Below are 18,691 nucleotides of genomic sequence, written 5' to 3' on the forward strand. Positions count from 1 at the left end.
TAAAGCACATGGGATTGCAGGTAATGTCTTGAGATGGATAGAAAGCTGGTTAGCAGATAGGAAGCAATGAGTTGGCATAAATGGGTCTTTTTCTGATTGGCAAGCAGTGACTAGTGGGGTTCCACAGGGATCTGTGCTGGGACCCCAACTGTTCACATTATATATTAATGATTTGGAAGAGGGAACTAAATGTATTATCTCCAAATTTGCAGATGATACAAAGTTGGGTGGGAGGGTGAGCTGTGAGGAGGATGCAGAGATGCTTCAGTGTGATTTGGACAGGCTGAGTGTGTGGGTATCTGCATGGCAGATGCAGTATAATGTGGATAAATGTGAGGTTATCCATTATGGGAGCAATAATAGGAAGGCAGATTATTATTTGAATGGGTGTAAATTGAGAGAGGGAGATACTCAACAAGACCTTGGAGGGGATTTGAGTATAGGGATCAGGATGTTTTGCTGCAATTGTATAGGGTGTTGGTGAGGCCACACCTGGAGTATTGTGTACAGTTTTGGTGTCCTTATCTGAGGAAGGATGCCCTTGCTATAGAGGGAGTGCAGCAAAGGGTTACTAGGCTGATTCCTGGGATGGCAGGTCTGTCATATGAGGAGAGACTGAGCCGGTTAGGATTATATTCACTGGAGTTTAGAAGAGTGAGGGGGGATCTCAGAGAAACTTAGAAAATTCTAACAGGGTTAGACTGGGTAGATTCAGAAAGAATGTTCCCGATGGTGGGGGAATCCAGAACTAGGGGGATCATAGTTTGAGGATAAGGGATAAACCTTTTAGGACTGAGGTGAGGAGAAATTTCTTCACCCAGAGGGTGGGCAATGTGTGGAATTCACTCCCACAGAAAGTAGCTGGGGCCAAAACATTGTCTGATTTCAAGAAGAAATTAAATATCGCTCTTGGTGCTAAAGGGATCAAGGGATATGGGGGGGAATGGGGGGGATCAGGATATTGAATTCGATGATCAGCCCTGATCAAGATGAATAGCAGAGCAGGCTCGAAGGGCCAAATGGCCTCCCCCTGCCTTTGTTTTCTATGTCCATACAACTCTGAAGGCAGCAGGACAGGGAGATAAGGGGTTAAGAAGGCATATGGGATACTTTCCTTCATTAGCTGAGGCATAGACGATAAGTGCAAGGAGGTTATGATGGAGTTATATAAACCCTCACAACTGGGATTCCCTCAGGGTCCTGCCCCTTACCCTACCCCCACCCCTCACCAGTGCCATGGTGCCAGGGGCAATGCTCTAACCACCCAACAGCTAACTGGCTTCCACACCCCCTGGGTGGTCATCTCAACAGCTGGACAGTCACAGCGATTCCCACCAGCACGCTGTTACATCAGGGCTGGGGGGGGCGCGAATATCTAATGTTCCGGGGCAATGGTGTTCTGCTGTTTAAGGATATTTAAATTTATTCAAATTGATGGTAAATCAGGCTCAGTCTGTCTCTGGGCACAAACCTGATGATCTCACCACAGGAGAGGTTGTTCTCCAATCTCCCTGACCAGAATCTCATTTTAATCCAGTCAAGGCAAACAGCCCTCTGCCATGCTCCCCCCATCAACATGACTCCCCCCGCTGCCTCTCCTCCCCCCCCCCACTCCCACTGCTGCTTCATCTATTTGCCCCCAGCTTCATTTCTCAAAACTAAATCTAACACCAGGCTGGTCACATGTTGGATAAAAAAGAAGATCTCTTGAAAGCTCAGTGACTAGCACTTCTGCTTCATTGCACCAGGGAGCCAGGGCAGCACAGTGGCACAGTGGTTGGCACTGCTGCCTCACAGTGCCAGGGGCACAGGTTCAATTCCCAGTTCGGGTCATTGTGTGGAGTCTGCACCTTCTCCCTGTGTCTGCGTGGGTTTCCTCTGGGTGCTCCAGTTTCCTCCCGCAGTCCAAAGGATTTGCTGGTTAGGTAGATGGACCCCTTAGTGTCCCAGATATGTGAGTTTGGAGGATTTGTGGGGTAAATGTGTGAGGTTATCAGGATGGGTGCGGGGGAGCCCTGAGTAAGCTGTTCCATTAGAGAGTTGGTGCAAACTCGATGGGCTGAAGGGTCTCTTCTGCACTCTGATTTGATGTATTCCAATGGATATCAGGGTGGTCAAAGTCTCCAACAATTATTGTTTTATTGTTTATGCACTCTGAAACCTGTCTACATATTTGCTTTTTAACTGCCTTCCACTATTTGAGTGTTTACGATATACTCCTAGCAGCGAGGCTGCCCTTCATTTCTCAGCTCAACCCATACAGCCTTGTTCGATGCTTTGTTTAGTAAGTGATCCGTCCTCGCAGCTGTAATTGATTCTTTAGCAGTAATGTTACACCCTTGCCTTATTCTGCCTGAAAACTCTCTGGGCAGGGGTATGAAACTGCCATTCTGCTGCTCCTTCTCCAGGTTTGTGTTATAGCGATGATATTAACCTGCTGTGTGTCTCTCTGTGCCCTCAGATCATCAGCTTTATTTACTCTGCCCCACGTACATGAATATTTTTCACATTGCCAAAGTCCTGTGCTGTGCACACTAACTTGTGCTGCTTCAGAATCACTAATTCTCCATCCTCCATTCACTGCTCTGAATTTATCCTCAGCTTCCCATTCTCCTGTCGATAATCCTGGTCTGATCGCACATCTCCAAGAAACACTCATCTCATTGGCATCCGAAATAGAAAACCGACTGGTGAACCAGACGCCAGGGGACCCCTGCACTGCCAGCCCTGACTTCCCCATGTTACTGGCCTCAGTTTTCCTGACAGTCACTCATCCACTCTTCATCTCCAGACCCCTAGGCTGCAGTGTGACCACCTCTCAACCTGCTGTCTACGTAACCCTCCACCTCAGAGGCTCCACAGAGACTCCAGCCGCTGCTCCAACTTTGAAACACAGGGCTCAAAGGTCTGCAGCTGGTGACACTTCCTGCACATCACTGTTTCCCACATACTACAGGATACACATTCCACACGACCAAGTTATCCAGCCACAGTTTCAATTTGCTTCACTTACAACTTTATTTCCCTTTTCTTGTGTTTCTTACTTAAATGTATCGAGCACTTTAACAAGAATGTGTTTTCTTCATTCTCAACAACTTGATAACCCTTCCTGACAGCAGTTTCTCACCAACCAGCTTAAAAATTCATAAGATATGAAAGCAGAATTAGGCCATTCAGCCCATCGAGTCCGCTCCACCATTCCGCCATGGCTGATATGCTCCTCATCCCTATTTTCCTGCCTTCTCCCCATAACCCTTCAACACATGGCCAATTAAAACTCTGTCTAAATCCTCCTTAAAATTTACTCACTGTCCCAGCATCCATGACACTTTGGGGCAGCGAACTCCACAGATTCACAACCCTTTGGGAGAAGTGGTTTCTCCTCAACTCTGTTTTAAATTTGCTGCCCCTTATCCGAAGACTAGAATGTCCCACTGGAGGAAGCATCTGCTCCACATTCACTTTATCCAGACCTTCTATCATCTTGTAGACCTCAATTTGATCTCCCCTCATTCTTCTAAATTCCAGAGAGTATCGGCCTAAACTGTTCAATCTCTCTTCATACGACAAACCCCTCATCTCTGGAATCAATCTAGTCAACCTCCTCTGAACTGCCCCCAATGCCAATACATCCTTCCTCAAACAAGGGGATCAAAGCTGTGCACAATACTCCAGGTGGGGCCTCACCAATGCCTTGTATAGTTGCAGCATCACTTCCTTACCTTTATATTCTATTCCTTCAGCTATTATTCCCAACATTCCATTCACTTGCTTTAGTATCTGCTGTACCTGCATGCTGGTTTTCTGTGACTCATGAACAAGGACACCCAGATCCCTCTGCACCGGAACACCCTGAAGTTTTTCCCATTTCGATAATAAGTCACCTTCATATTTTTCTGACCAAAATGCATGACCTCACACTTATCCACATTAAACTCCGTCTGCCACATTTTGGCCCACTTAATATATTTTATATCTATCCATTTGTAAAGTTCTGTCTATATCCATTTGTGAAGTTCTTATTTACTCATTGCAACTTACTGTCCCCCTGTATTTGTTTCATCTGTAAATGGTGTAAATGATGTTAATAGTTCATGCAAAATCATAAATAGAAGGATTGTGTGTGGTGGTAATAATCTTCTGAGGTGTGTCTATCTCAATGCCAGGAGTATTATGGGGAAGGCAGATGAGTTGAAGACGTGGATTGACACATGGAATTATGAAATTATAGCCATGAGGAGAGGCTGAATAAACTGGGCTTGTACTCGTTAGAGTTTAGAAGAATGAGGGGAGATCTCATTGAGACGTATAAGATGATGAATGGGATGGATAGGATAGAGGTGGAGAGGCTCTTCCTGCTCAGAAAAGACAGTAGGACTAGGGGGCACAGCCTCAAGATAAAGGGGGGGCGGTTTAGAACGGAGTTGAGGAGGAACTTCTTCACTCAAAGGGTGGTGAATCTCTGGAATTCTCTGCCCGTTGAAGTGGTGGAGGCTGCCTCGCTAAATATATTTAAGATGCGGGTTGATGGGTTTTTGATAAGCGAGGGGATTAAGGGTTATGGGGAGAGGGCGGGAATGTGGAACTGAGCCACGACAGATCAGCCATGATCTTATTGAATGGCGGGGCAGGCTCGAAGGGCTAGATGGCCTACTCCTGCTCCTATTTCTTATGTTCTTATGAGTAAAACTTGGCTACAGGAGGGGCAGGACTGGCAGCTCAATGTTCCTGGGTTTCAATGTTTCAGACGTGATAGAGGCAGAGGGATGATGGGCATTGCTAGTCAGGGAAAATGTTGCAGCAGTGCTCAGGCAGGACAGATTAGAGGGACTGTCTACTGAGGCCATATGGGTGGAGCTGAGAAATAGGAAAGGTATGACCACATTAATGGGGTTGTATTATAGACCATCAAATAGTCAGCGAGAATTGGAGGAGCAAATCTGCAGAGAGATAGCAGCTAACTGCCGGAAACATAAAGTTGTGATAGAAGGGGATTTTAATTTTCCACATATAGATTGGGACTCCCGTATTGTTAAAGGTCCAGACGGGTGGAGTTTGTAAAATGATTTCAGGAAAATTTTCTGAATCAGTATATAGAGATACCAACTAGAGAGGATGCAATATTAGATCTCCTATTAGGAAATGAGTTAGGGCAAGTGACGGAAGCGTGTGTAGGAGAACACTTTGGTTCCAGTGATCATAATGCCACTAATTTCAACTTGATCGTGGATAAAGATAGATCTGATCCTCAGCTGAGGTCCTGAACCGGAAAAAGGCCAAATTTGAAGAAATGAGAAAGGATCTAAAAAGCGTGGATTGGGACAGGCTGTTCTCTGGCAAGGATGTGATTGGTAAGTGGGAGGCCTTCAAAGGAGAAATTTTGAGAGTGCAGAGTTTGTATGTTCCTGTCAGGATTAAAGGCAAAGTGAATAAGAATAAGGAACCTTTGTTCTCAAGAAATATTGCAACTCTGATAAAGGAGCAATGTATGACATGTATAGGCAACAGGGAACAAATAAGATGCTTGAGGAGTATAAAAAGTGCAAGAAACTACTTATGAAGGGATTCAGGAGGGCTAAAAGAAGACATGACAATGCTTTGGCAGTCAAGGTGAAGGATAATCCTAAGATCTTCTCCAGGTATATGAAGAGCAAAAAGATAGTAAGGGATAAAATTGGTCCTCTTGAAGATCAGAGTGGTCGGCTTTGTATGGAACCAAAAGAAAAGGGGGCGATATTAAATGGGTTTTTTGCATCCGTATTTACTAAGGAAACTGGCACGGAGTCTACAGAAATAAGGCAAACAAGTAGGGAGATTATGGAACCTATACAGATTAAAGGGGAGGAGGTGCTTGCTGCCTTGAGGCAAATCAGAGTAGATAAATCCCCAGGACCGGACAGGGTATTCCCTCGGACCTTGAAGGAGACTAGTGTTGAAATTGCAGGGTCCCTGGCAGATATATTCAAAATGTCGGTATCCACGGGTGAGGTGCTGGATGATTGGAGGATAGCTCATGTTGTTCCGTTGTTTAAAAAAGGCTCAAAAAGTAATCCGGGAAATTATTGGCAGGTAAGCTTGATGTCAGTAGTAGGTAAATTATTGGAAGGAGTACTAAGAGATAGGATCTACAAATACTTGGATGGTCAGGGACTTTAGGGAGAGTCAACATGGCTTTCTGCGTGGTAGGTCATGTTTAACCAATCTATTAGAGTTTGTTGAGGAGGTTACCAGGAAACTGGATGAAGGGAAGGCGGTGGATGTTGTCTACATGGACTTCAGTAAGGGTTTGCCCCTATGTCAGGTGAGTGATAGTGGGATTACTATCAAATAAACTTTTTGGACTTTAACCTGGTGTTGTGAGACTTCTTTCAATGGAAGGAGCCAGCGAGTGGTAGTGGACAATTACTTCTGAGTGGAGGCCTGTGACTAGGGGTGTGCCACAGGGGTCAGTGCTGGGTCCATTGTTGTTTGTCATCTATATCAATGATCTGGATGATAATGTGGTAAATTGGATCAGCAAATTTGCTGCTGATACAAAGATTGGAGGTGTAGTGGACGGTGAGGAAAGTTTTCAAAGCTTGCAGAGGGATTTGGACCAGCTAGAAAAATGGGCTAAAAAATGGCAGATGGAGTTTAATGCAGACAAGTGTGAGGTATTGCACTTTGGAAGGATAAACCAAAGTAGAACATACATGGTAAATGGTAGGACACTGAAGAGTGTAGTAGAACAGAGAGATCTGGGAATACAGGTACAGAATTCCCTAAAAGTGACATCACAGGTAGATAGGGTCATAAAGAGTGCTTTTGAAACATTGGCCTTTATAAATCAAAGCATTGAGTATAAGAGTTGGAATGTTATGGTGAGGTTGTATAAGACATTGGTGAGGCTGAATTTGGAGTATTGTGTATAGTTTTGGTCACCTAGTTACAGGAAGGATGTAAATAAGGTTGAAAGAGTGCAGAGAAGGTTCACAAGGATGTTGCCAGGACTTGAGAAACTGAGTTACAGAGAGAGATTGAATAGGTTAGGACTTTATTCCCTGGAGCGTAGAAGAATGAGAGGAGATTTGATAGAGGTGTATAAGATTTTGATGGGTATAGATAGAGTGAATGCAAGCAGGCTTTTTCCACTGAGGCTAGGGGGAGAAAAAAAACCAGAGGGCATGGGTTAAGGGTGAAAGGAGAAAAGTTTAAAGGGAAAATTAGGGGGGGGGCTTCTTCACAGAATGGTGGGAGTGTGGAATGAGTTGCTGGATAAAGTGGAAAATGTGGGCTCACTTTTAACATTTAAGAAAAACTTGGACAGGTACATGGATGAGAGGGGTGTGGAGGGATATGGCCCAGGTGCAGGTCAGTGGGACTAGGCAGAAAAATGGTTCGGCACAGACAAGAAGGGCCAAAAGGCCTGTTTCTGTGCTGGAATGTTCTACAGTTCTAAATTTGGCTCTAGAATCTTCTATCCATGCATCCAAGTCGTCAATATAGATTGTAAATAGCCAGGGCCCGAGGACTGAACTCTGTGACACACCTTTTGCCATCCAGAAAAAAAACCCCATTTATCCCGACTCTGGCTGATGGACAGAAGACAGTCAGCTGTCCAAGCTAATAAATCACCCCTAATCTGATGGGATCTAAAGTTGTGAATTAACTTTTTATGCAAAACATTATCAAACACCTTCTGTGATGTTAGATTTTAGCTGATACGGACCATCTGTGCCACTGTCCCCCCTCTCACACTCTCCCCTAGGTGCTGACTGTCTGAGAGAGGGGGACACTGGGACAGAGAGCACCTAGAGGAGATTGAGCGAGGGGGGACACTGGGACAATCTCCTCTAGGTGCTGTCTGTCCGTCCCAGTGTCCCCCTCTCACACTCTCCTCTCAGTGCTGTCTGTGTCCCAGTATCAAGGGTGCCCAGGGCATTCTGGAGTCAGCTGTTGTGGTGCATACAGGCACAAACAATATCGATAAAAAATGGGATGAGGTCCTCCAAACTGAATTTGGGGAATTAGAAGTTAACCTAAAAAGTTAAACTAAATCTAAAAGATTTACCAGGATGTTGCCTGGTATGGAGGGCATTAGCTATGAGGAGAGGTTGGAGAAACTTGGTTTGTTCTCACTGGAGCGACAGAGATTGAGGGGAGACCTGATAGAAGTCTACAAGATTGTGAGAGGCACGGACAGAGTGGATAGTCAGAAGCTTTTTCCCAGGGTGGAAGAGTCAATTACTAGGGGGCATAAGTTTAAGGTGTGAGGGGCAAGGTTTAAAGGAGATGTACGAGGCAGATTTTTTACACAGAGTGGTGGGTGCCTGGAACTCATTGCCGGGGGAGGGAGTGGAAGCGGATACGATAGTGAGTTTTAAGGGGCATCTCGACACATAAGTGAATGAGATGGGAATAGAGCGATATGGTCCCCAGAAGGGTAGGGGGTTTTAGTTAAGTGGGGCAGCATCATCAGTGCAGGCTTGGAGGGCCGAAGGGCCTGTTCTTGTGCTGTAATTTTCTTTGTTCTTTGGACCTCAAAAGGTAGTAATTTCAGGATTGTTCCCAGTGCCATGTGCTAGTCAGAGTGGGAATGTCAGAATAGTTGAGGTGAATACATGGCTTGAGGGATTATAAAAGGAAGGGATTCAAATTCCTGGGGCATTGGAACCGGTTCTGGGGGGAGGTGGTACCAGTATAAATCTGATACTCTGCACCTGGGCAGGACAGGAACCAGTATCCCAGGGGGAATGTTCACTAGTGCTGTTGGGGAGGGTTTAAAATAATGTGGCAGGGGGATGGAAACCGATGCAGGAAGTAAAGTGGGGACAGAAACACAAGGCAATAAGGGGGAAAGGTGGAAAGCCGGGAAACCAAAGATAAAAATCAGAAAGGGCCACAGAACAGAGACTGGGGAACTCAGTGAATGGATCCAGTAAGGCTAAGAAAAATAAAACACAGGGAGAGTGTACAAAACATGACAGGACAAATGGCCTGAGAAGGCAAGACAGGGAGCAAGGGGAGTCCAGATTAAACTGCATTTGCTTCAATGTAAGAGGCCTGACGGGCAAGGCAGATGAACTCAGGGCATTGATGGGTAGGTGGAACAGGGATATTACAGTAATTACTGAAATATGGCTAAGGGAGGGACAGGACTGGCAGCTTAAAGCTCCAGGGTATGGATGCTATCGGAAAGACAGAACAGGAGGTAAGAGAGGAGGGGGAGTTGCACTTTGATTAGGGAAAGCATCACGGCCGTTCTGAGAGGGGATATATCTGAGGGTTCAGCCACTGAGTCTATATGGGTAGAACTGAGAAATAAGAAAGGGAAAATCAGTTTGATAGGATTGGACTATAGGCTCCCAAATAGTCAGCGGGGAATTGAGGAGCAAATATGTAAGGAGATTACAGAGCTCCAAGAAAAATAGGATGGTAATATTCGGAGATTTTAACTTTCCCTACATTGACTGGGACAGCAATGGTATTAGAGGGTTGGATAGAGAGAAATTTGAGTGTATTCTGGAGGAATTTCTCATTCAGTATGTGGATGGCCCGACTAGAGAGGGGGCAAAACTTGACCTCCTCCTGGGAAATAAGGAAGGGCAGGCGACAGAAGTGTTAGTGAGGGATCACTTTGGGAGCAGTGACCATAACTCTTAGTTTTAAGATAGCTATGGAGAATGATAGGTCTGGCCCAAAAGTTAATTCTAAACTGGAGCAAGGTTAACTTTGGTGGTATTGGACAGGAACTTTCAAAAGTTGATTGGGGGAGTCTGCTGGCAGCCAAAGGGACGTCTGGTAAGTGGAAGGCTTTCAAAAGTGTGTTAACCAGGGTTCACGATAAGTGCATTCCTCTTAGAGTGAAGGGCAAAGCTGGTAAGAGTAATGAACCATGGATGACTCAAGATATGGAAGCCCTGCTCAAGGAGGTAGGAGGAGGTACATGCAGCAACAACTGGGATCAAGTGAATCTCTTGAAGGGTATAATGGGGTGTAGGAGTAGAGAGAAATCAGGAGGACAAAAAGGGGACACAGAATTATTTTGGCAGATAAGGCAAAGGAGGATCCAAAGAGCTTCTCCAAATACACAAAGGGCAAAAGGGTAACAAGGGAGAGAGTAGGGTCTCTAAAGAATCAACAAGATCATCTATGTGCAGGTTCACAAGAGATGGGTGAGATCCTAAATGAATATTTCTCATCAGTATTTACTGTTGAGGAAAGCATGGATGTTAGGGAACTCGGGGAAATAAATAGTGGTGTCTTGTGAAAAGTGTCCTGAGAGAAACTTACCTGATGGAGGAGCCTGAGACTCTGAAAGCTTGTGCTGCCAAATAAACCTGTTGGCCTTTAACCTGGTGTTGAGAGACTTCTTACTGAGTGTACATATTACAGAGGTGGGGTCCTAGAATCTTAAAACACATCAAGGCCGATAGAGTTATAGTTTCATAGAGGTTTACAGCATGGAAACAGGCCATTCGGCCCAACTGGTCCATGCCACCCTTTTTTTTAAAAAAACACAAAGCTAATGCCAATTGCCCACATTTGGCCCATATCCCTCTATACCCATCGAACTGTGGAGCGAAAGAGTGAGAGTGTGAAAGAAAAAGAGAGTGTGTGTGAGAAAGAGAGAGAGAAAGTGTGAGAGAGAGTGCAGTTGGGAAGGGTCACTGTCACAGAGGAGATATTGAAAAGCTCTCACCTGTTGAAGCTCCTTCTCTATCTCCATGGCTCTGGCCACTATGGGCCCCCTGACCGCATATTCCACCTTCTTGATCTGTTGATTCATGGATTCCAGGGTCAGTACCTTCTGGCGGCCAGGGAACTCGCCATTCGCCTCCTGCGTGGACATGTTGTTCAGACTGGCCCTCCGAATGGACAGATCCCTGCGGGAGAGGGAGAGAGGGGTGAGCACAGCCTTGGGAGACAGGCACTGTCGGAGGGCTAAGGAAAGGCAGCATGTCAGAGGGAGCATAGCGGATCACCTAGCCCTGTGTCTACCCCCTACACACTAACTCAAAAAAAAGGTACAGAGCCGGGAGAAAGGTCATTATTGATTGAAAAAGAAAGTTAATGACCCATCTACTTTCAGTGTTGGGGAGCCTCGCTGTTATTGGAAGGAGTCCGTTTCAACATCTGGACCTTTGAACAGAGTCCAAAACATCAAGAATTAAAACAAGACACGTCAGTGAGAGAGAGAGGCAAAAGTCCCATGAAACTGACACGCTTCAATGAACAACTTTCTTCAAGCTCAAGTTTCAGAAGTTGTTGAACTTTTACAAAGTTTCTCCATTCCCCGTTGAGCTCTCCAGGGTGAGGAGGGGGAGAGATGTCACACTCACCTTTCGGTCCCTCACTCAGGCTCCACTAGCTGCCAAACTCTGTATCTCTCTGTCACTCTCTAACCACTGCCCCACTGTTCCAATTGGTTCCTGAGATTCACACCCGGCTGCGAACGGGACCTGTCGGCTGGTTTCAGAAAAAAATCAGCTCCAAAAGATTAGATACAACAGCGGGTGAGAGTTCCAGCCTGGATTTCTGCCTTATTGAATCGCACTCAAGAAAATCTCCCCTTACCTCATTCAAAAACAAAAGCACCTCGCAAACTGCTCACGCCTGTTAGTAAATATCGAACTGTCGAAGCTTCTTTAAAGGGAACTCTTAAAGGGATATCATTTCCTCCCTGATGACGATTAAAGGGGAAGCAGTCTGCCTGAACGGCAACTCTTAAAGGGGCAGAGGCCAAATTGTCAGTTTTTTTTATCTTAATCTCTTCTGTCATTCACCTGGGTGTCAAGTCACAAGGCCAGCAATTTACCCCATCCTTAATTGACCGTCAGCAGTACCATTTTCAACTTTGATTACATTTATTCCTGGGGGTTTCATGACAGGCCACCACAGTGGCACAGTGGTTAGCACTGCTGCCTCACAGCGCCAGGGACCTGGGTTCGATTCCCAGTGGCACAGTGGGTTAGCACTGCTGTCTCACAGCGCCAGGGACCCGGGTTCGATTCCCAGTGACACAGTGGTTAGCACCACTACCTCACAGCACCAGGGACCTGGGTTCGATTCCCAGTGGCACAGTGGGTTAGCACTACTGCCTCACAGCGCCAGGGACCTGGGTTCGATTCCCAGTGGCACAGTGGGTTAGCACTGCTGTCTCACAGCGCCAGGGACCCGGGTTCGATTCCCAGTGACACAGTGGTTAGCACCACTACCTCACAGCACCAGGGACCTGGGTTCGATTCCCAGTGGCACAGTGGGTTAGCACTGCTGCCTCACAGCGCCAGGGACCTGGGTTCGATTCCCAGTGGCACAGTGGGTTAGCACTGCTGTCTCACAGCGCCAGGGACCCGGGTTCGATTCCCAGTGACACAGTGGTTAGCACCACTACCTCACAGCACCAGGGACCTGGGTTCGATTCCCAGTGGCACAGTGGGTTAGCACTGCTGCCTCACAGCGCCAGGGACCTGGGTTCGATTCCCAGTGACACAATGGTTAGCACTGCTGCCTCACAGCACCAGGGACCTGCGTTCGATTCCCAGTGACACAGTGGTTAGCACTGCTGTCTCACAGCACCAGGGACCCGGGTTCGATTCCCAGTGACACAGTGGGTTAGCACTACTGCCTCACAGCACCAGGGACCTGGGTTCGATTCCCAGTGACACAGTGGATTAGCACTGCTGCCTCACAGCACCAGGGACCTGGGTTCGATTCCCAGTGACACAGTGGTTAGCACTGCTGCCTCACAGCACCAGGGGTCTGGGTTCGATTCCCAGTGACACAGTGGTTAGCACCACTACCTCACAGCACCAGGGACCTGCGTTCGATTCCCAGTGGCACAGTGGGTTAGCACTGCTGTCTCACAGCACCAGGGACCCGGGTTCGATTCCCAGTGACACAGTGGTTAGCACTGCTGCCTCACAGCACCAGGGACCTGGGTTCGATTCCCAGTGACACAGTGGGTTAGCACTGCTGCCTCACAGCACCAGGGACCTGGGTTCGATTCCCAGTGACACAGTGGTTAGCACTGCTGCCTCACAGCACCAGGGACCTGGGTTCGATTCCCAGTGACACAGTGGGTTAGCACTGCTGTCTCACAGCACCAGGGACCTGGGTTCGATTCCCACTGGCACAGTGGTTAGCACTGCTGTCTCACAGCACCAGGGACCCGGGTTCGATTCCCACTGGCACAGTGGTTAGCACTGCTGTCTCACAGCACCAGGGACCCGGGTTCGATTCCCACTGGCACAGTGGGTTAGCACTGCTGCCTCACAGCACCAGGGACCTGGGTTCAATTCCCACTGGCACAGTGGGTTAGCACTGCTGCCTCACAGCACCAGGGACCTGGGTTCAATTCCCACTGGCACAGTGGTTAGCACTGCTGCCTCACAGTTCCAGGGACCCGGGTTCGATTCCCGGCTCGGGTCACTGTTTGTGTGGAGTTTGCACATTCTCCTCGTGTCTTTATGGGTTTCCTCCGGGTGCTCCAGTTCCCTCCAACAGTCCAAGGATGTGCAGGTTGATTGGCAAATGGAGTTTAATGTGGAAAAGTGTGAGGTGATTCACTTTGGTAAGAGTAACAGGATTACAGAATATAGGGCTAATGGAAGGACTCTTAGTAGTGTTGACGAGCAGAGAGATCTCGGGGTACATGTGCATAGATCCCTGAAAGTTGGCACCCAGGTTGATAAGGTTGTTAAGAAGGCGTACGGTGTGTTAGCTTTAATTGGTAGAGGGATTGAATTTTAGAGCCGCGAGGTCATGTTACATCTGTACAAAACTCTGGTGCGGCCACACTTGGAGTATTGCGTACAGTTCTGGTCGCCGCATTATAAGAAAGATGTGGAAGCATTGGAAAGGGTGCAGCGGAGGTTTACCAGGATGTTGCCTGATATGGTGGGAAAGTCTTATGAGGAAAGGCTGAGGGACTTGAGGTTATTTTCATTGGAGAGAAGAAGGTTATGAGGTGACCTGATTGAGGCATACAAGATGATCAGAGGGTTAGATAGGGTGGACAGTGAGAGCCTTTTACCTCGGATGGTGATGGCTAACACGAGGGGACATAGCTTTAAATTAAGGGGTGGTAATTATAGGACGGATGTCAGAGGTAGGTTCTTTCCTCAGAGGGTAGTAAGGGCGTGGAATGCCCTGCCTGCAGCAGTTGTGGACTCGCCAACTTTAAGGGCGTTCAAATGGTCAGTGGATAGGCATATGGATAACATTGGAATAGTTTAGGTTAGAGGGTCATTAGATTGGTTCCACTGGTCGGCGCAACATCGAGGGCCGAAGGGCCTGTACTGTGCTGTAATGTTCTGTGTTCTATGGCCATGCTAAATTGCCTCTTAGCATTGTGGGATTAGCCTTTTTTTTAACCACTAAGCTAATCCCAATTGCCCACATTTGGCCCATATCCCTCTATACCCATCGTACCCATGTAATTATCTAAATGATTTTTAAAAGACAAAATTGTACCCGCCTCTACTACTACCTCTGGCAGCTTGTTCCAGACACTCACCACCCTCTGTGTGAGAAAATTGCCCCTCTGGATACTTTTGTGTCTCTCCCGTCTCACCTTAAACCTATACCCTCTAGTTTTAGAGTCGTCTACTTTTGGGAAAAGATATTGACTATCTAGCTGATCTGTGCCCCTCATTATTTTATAGACCTCTATAAGATCACCCCTCAGCCTTCTACACCCCAGAGAAAAAAGTCCCAGTCTATCCAGCCTCTCCTTATAACTCAATCCATCAAGTCCCAGTAGTATCCAAGTAAATCTTTTCTGCACTCTTTCTAGTTTAATAATATGCTTTCTGTAATAGGGTGACCAGAATTGTACACAATATTCCAAGTGTGACCTTACCAATGTCTTGTACAACTTCAACAAGACATCCCAACTCCTGTATTCAATGTTCTGACCAATGAAACCAAGCATGCTGAATGCCTTCTTCACCACTCTGTCCAACTGTGACTCCACTTTCAAGGAGCTATGAACATCTACCCCTAGATCTCTTTGTTCTGTAACTCTCCCCAACTCCCTACCATTAACTGAGTAAGTCCTGCCCTGGTTCAATCTACCAAAATGCATCACCTTACATTTATCTAAATTAAACTCCATCTGCCATTTGTCAGCCCATTGGCCCAATTGATCAAGATCCCATTGCAATTGGAGATAACTTTCTTCACTGTCCACTATGCCACCAATCTTGGTGTCATCTGCAAACTTACTGACCATGCCTCCTATATTCTCATCCAAATCATTAATATAAATGACAAATAACAGTGGGCCCAGCACTGATCCCTGAGGCACACCGCTGGTCACAGGCCTCCTGTTTGAAAAACAACTCTTTACAACCACTGTCTGTCACCTGTTGTCAAGTCAATTTTAAACTAATATACCAGGGGGATGGGAACCAATGTAAGGAGTCCGAGAAGGAGGGTGTAAGAACAAAATGTGGGGAGAAGGTTCCAACTACATCAAAAATCAGGAAAACAGTTAAAAGGAAGGAGAACTCAGGAGATGTTATGAATGGAAGTGTTAGAATTCAAAAAGAACTAGCAGAAGTGCACTTTATCAGAGCGCTCATAACATTCGAAACAAGGTAAATGAGTTGACGGCACAAATCATTGTGAATGAGTATGATTTGGTGGCCATCACAGAGACACGGTTTCAGGATGGTCATGACTGGGAGTTAAACATCCAGGAGAATCAGACTGTTCGGAGGGAACGACAGGAAGGTAAGGGAGGTGGTGTAGCTCTGATATTTAAGGATGATATCAGGGTGGTAGTGAGAGATGATATAGGTTCTATGGAGAAAAGGGTTGAATCCATTTGGGTGGAAATTACAAATATGAGAAAAAGTCACTGATAGGCGTAGGCTAAAGGCCACCAAATAACATCATGCTGGGGCAATAACTAAACAAAGAAATAAATGCTGCATGTAAAACTGGTACAGCAATTATCATGGGGGATTTTAATCTACATATCAATTGGTCAAACCAGGTTGGTCAAGGCAGCCTTGAGGAGGCGTTCGTAGAACGTGTCTGCGATAGCTTCCTTGAACAGAATGTAATGGAACAAGGGATCAAGCTATCATAGATCTGGTCCTGTGTAATGAAACAGGGATAATTAATGATCTTACAGTTAGGGATCCTCTCGGAAGAAGCAATCACAGTATGGTAGAATTTAAAATACAGACAGAGAGTGAGAAGGTAAAATCCAGTAGACTACAGTAAAACCAAGGAGATTACAATGGGATGAGGGAGGAATTAGCTAAGGTAGACTGGAAGCAATAACTTTATGGTGGGACAATTGAGGAACAGTGGAGGACTTCCAAAGCGATCTTTCACAGTGCTCAGCAAAAGTATATACCAGTGATAAGGAAGGACTGTAGGAAAAGAGATAATCAGCCATGGATATCTAAGGAAATAAAGGGGAGTATCAAATTGAAAGAAAATGCATACAAAGTGGCAAAGATTAATGGGAACCTAGAGGATTGAGAAATCTTTAAAGGTCAACAGAAAGCTACGAAAAAAGCTATAAAGAAAAGTAAGTTGGATTATGAGAGTAAACTAGCTCAGAATATAAAAACAGATAGCAAAAATTTCTACAAATATATGAGACAAAAAAGTGTGGCTAAAGTAAACATTGGTCCTCTAGAGGGTGAGAAGGGGAATGTAATCACTGGAAATGAGAAAATGGCTGAGGCATTGAACAGGTATTTTGTGTCAGTCTTCACAGTGGAAGACACAAATAACATGGCAAAACTTGATGACAGGAAGGCGATGGCAGATGAGAACCAAGAAACTATCATTATCATGAAAGAGGTAGTGTTGGGCAAGTTAATGGGGCTAAAGGTAGACAAGTCTCCTGGCCCTGATGGAATGTATCCCAGGGGACTAAAAGAAATGGTGGTAGAAATAGTAAATACACTAGCGGTAATTTACCAAAATTCGCTGGACTCTGGGATGGTTCCCGCAGATTGGAAAACAGCAAATGTGAGGCCACTGTTTAAAAAAGGAGGTCGACAAAAGGTGGGTAACTATAGGCCGGTTAACTTAACTTCTGTAGTAGGGAAAATGCTTGAATCTATCATCAAGGAAGAAATAGCGAAACATCTGGATATAAACTGCCCCATTGGTAAGACGCAGCATGGGTTCATGAAGGGCAGGTCATGTTTGACTAATTTGATGGAATTCTTTGACAACATTACATTGTGCAGTGGAGAATGGGGAACCTGTGGATGTGGTGTATCTGGATTTCCAGAAGGCATTTGATGAGGTGTCGCACCAAAGATTGATACATAAGATAAAGGTGCACAGTGTTATGGGTAATGTATTAGCATGGATAGAGGATTGGTTAACTAAGAGAAAGCAAAGCATGGGGGTAAATGGGTGTTTTTCTGGTTGGTGATCAGTGACTAGTGGTGTGCCTCAGGGATCAGTGTTGGGACTGCAATTGTTTACGATTTACATCGATGATTTGGAGTTGGGGACCAAGTGTAGTGTGTCAAAATTTGCACATGACACTAAGATGGGTGGCAGAGCAAAGTGTGCAGAGGATGCAGTAAGTCTGCAAAGGGATATAGATAGTCTAAGAGAGTGGGCGAGGGTCTGGCAGATGGAGTACAATGTTGGTAAATGTGAGGTCATCCATTTTGGTCAGAATAACAACAAACTGGACGATTATTTAAATGGTAAAAAATTGCAGCATGCTGCTGTGCAGAGGGACCTGGGTGTCCTTGTGCAGGAATCACAAGGAGTTGGTTTGCAGATGCAGCAGGTAATTAAGAAGGCAAATGGAATTTTGTCCTTCATTGAGAGAGGGATGGAGTTTACAAACAGCGAGGTTATGTTGCAGCTGTATAAGGTGCTGGTGAGGCCACACCTGGAGTACTGTGTACAGTTTTGGTCTCCTTACCTGGGAAAGGATATAGTGGCACTCAGTAGAATTCAGATGAATGAGGAGAGACCTCATACAAACATATAAGATTTTGAAGGGAATGGATAAGATAGAAGCAGGAAAGTTCTTTCCATTGGCAGGTGAAACTAGAACTAGGGGGCATAGCCTCAAAATAAGGGGAAGCAGATTTGGGACTGAGTTGAGGAGGAATTTCTTCACACAAAGAGTTGTGAATCTGTGGAATTCCCTGCCCAGTGAAGCAGTTGAGGCTCCCTCATTGAATGTTTTTAAGGCAAGGATAGATAAATTTTTGAACAGTAAAGGAATTAAGGGTTATGGTGAGTGGGCGGGTAAGTGGAGCTGAGTCCACAAAAAGATCAGCCATGATCTTATTGAATGGCGGAGCAGGCTCGAGAGGCCAGATGGCCCACTCCTGCTCCTAGTTCTCACCCCGGATCCCGTGAGATTTAACTATATGTAACAAAATGTGGTACCATGTCATAAGCCTTACTAAAGTCTGTGGAGACATCAGTTGCACTGCCCTTAACTATCTTCTTGGTTACCCCTTCAAAAAACTTAATTAAAATTGTCCCATGACATCACTTGTCCTCAGGCTCCAACAAAGAGTCAGCCTTAGGGAGTTGTGTACTGACCCTCTGACAGTGCGGCACTCCCTCAGTACTGACCCTCTGACAGTGCGGCACTCCCTCAGTACTGACCCTCTGACAGTGCGGCACTCCCTCAGTACTGACCCTCTGACAGTGCGGCACTCCCTCAGTACTGACCCTCTGACAGTGCGGCACTCCCTCA

General features: G+C 46.0%; 1 protein-coding gene across 2 annotated transcripts in view; it reads right to left on the bottom strand.

Annotated features, from left to right (window-relative positions):
* LOC145359545 (alanine aminotransferase 2-like) overlaps positions 1 to 11,392 on the bottom strand; it is a 59,639-nt gene extending 48,247 nt beyond the window's left edge. The window contains exons 1-2 of one of the 2 annotated variants that reach the window (XM_080214198.1): positions 11,322 to 11,392; positions 10,682 to 10,865 (exon numbers count right to left, since the gene is read on the bottom strand). In XM_080214198.1, coding sequence (XP_080070324.1) covers positions 10,682 to 10,831 — 150 coding nt within the window. In that variant the 5' untranslated portion in view covers positions 10,832 to 10,865; positions 11,322 to 11,392. Of the gene's footprint in view, positions 1 to 10,681; positions 11,290 to 11,321 lie in introns of those variants that run through there. The other variant, XM_080214189.1, reaches the window with a different exon arrangement.
* Positions 11,393 to 18,691: the final 7,299 nt, after the last annotated feature.

Source organism: Carcharhinus amblyrhynchos, chromosome 2 (assembly GCF_965287045.1).
Source record: "Carcharhinus amblyrhynchos chromosome 2, sCarAmb.v2.hapA, whole genome shotgun sequence".
Classification (NCBI taxonomy): Eukaryota; Metazoa; Chordata; class Chondrichthyes; order Carcharhiniformes; family Carcharhinidae; genus Carcharhinus; species Carcharhinus amblyrhynchos.